Source organism: Lipotes vexillifer, unplaced genomic scaffold (genome assembly GCF_000442215.2).
Source record: "Lipotes vexillifer unplaced genomic scaffold, Lipotes_vexillifer_v1.1 scaffold426, whole genome shotgun sequence".
Lineage (NCBI taxonomy): Eukaryota > Metazoa > Chordata > Mammalia > Artiodactyla > Lipotidae > Lipotes > Lipotes vexillifer.
Genome location: NW_006779491.1, coordinates 2,333,874 through 2,334,527, shown reverse-complemented (window position 1 = coordinate 2,334,527; position 654 = coordinate 2,333,874). Strand labels below are relative to the sequence as shown.

The following is a 654-nucleotide window of genomic DNA, read 5'->3' as shown; positions in this document are numbered from 1 at the left end:
GGAGCCCCGGGGAACTGACGGGGTCGGCCCGGGGGTACCGGGGGAAGTAGAGATAGTAAAGGGGCAGCCGTTTGACGTGGGCCCGCGCTACACGCAGCTGCAGTACATCGGCGAGGGCGCGTATGGCATGGTCAGGTGAGGGGCGTTCTGGGGGAGGGGGCGTCTTTGGGGAGGGGGCTCCGAGGGAGGGGGCAGGGAGGGTTGCTGAGAGCTCTCTGGGCCTTGGGGACTCTTAGCATCCTGAAGAAGCTGAGGCTTCAGGAGGCTGGGGAGCGTCCCAGGGAGAGGGCCTTTGAGTGCTTTCTCGGGGAGGGGGCGCTGCGTAAAATCTAAGGAGAGGGGGCTTGGGAGCTTTGAACCCACCATTCTGTAATAAAGGAAGGGGCATCTGAGTATATGTGGGGGAGCTGTGGGGGCCTTGGGCACCCTATAGACACGGGGTGAGGAGAAGAGAATAAGTCTTCTTGGGGAGGTAATATCCTTAGTGAAAGAAGGAGTGAAGGACCCTTCACTGGGGAGAGGATGCCTTGGAACCCCCCCTCAGTGAGGCTTGTCAAGGAGTTTGGGAGAAAAGAGCAGAGCTCAGGGCTAGGCAGGGTGGGGTGGGGCTTTGGGCCTGGGGCCAGGGACCCAGTGAGCAATGAGGGGTCCAGG

General features: G+C 61.5%; 1 protein-coding gene across 1 annotated transcript in view; it reads left to right on the top strand.

Moving 5' to 3' along the window:
- The first annotated feature begins 6 nt into the window (after window positions 1-6).
- Window positions 7-654, top strand: part of MAPK3 (mitogen-activated protein kinase 3) — a 6,772-nt gene continuing 6,124 nt past the window's right edge. The window contains exon 1 of the mRNA XM_007452780.1: window positions 7-135. Coding sequence (XP_007452842.1) covers window positions 128-135 — 8 coding nt within the window. The 5' untranslated portion in view covers window positions 7-127. The remainder of the gene's footprint in view (window positions 136-654) is intronic.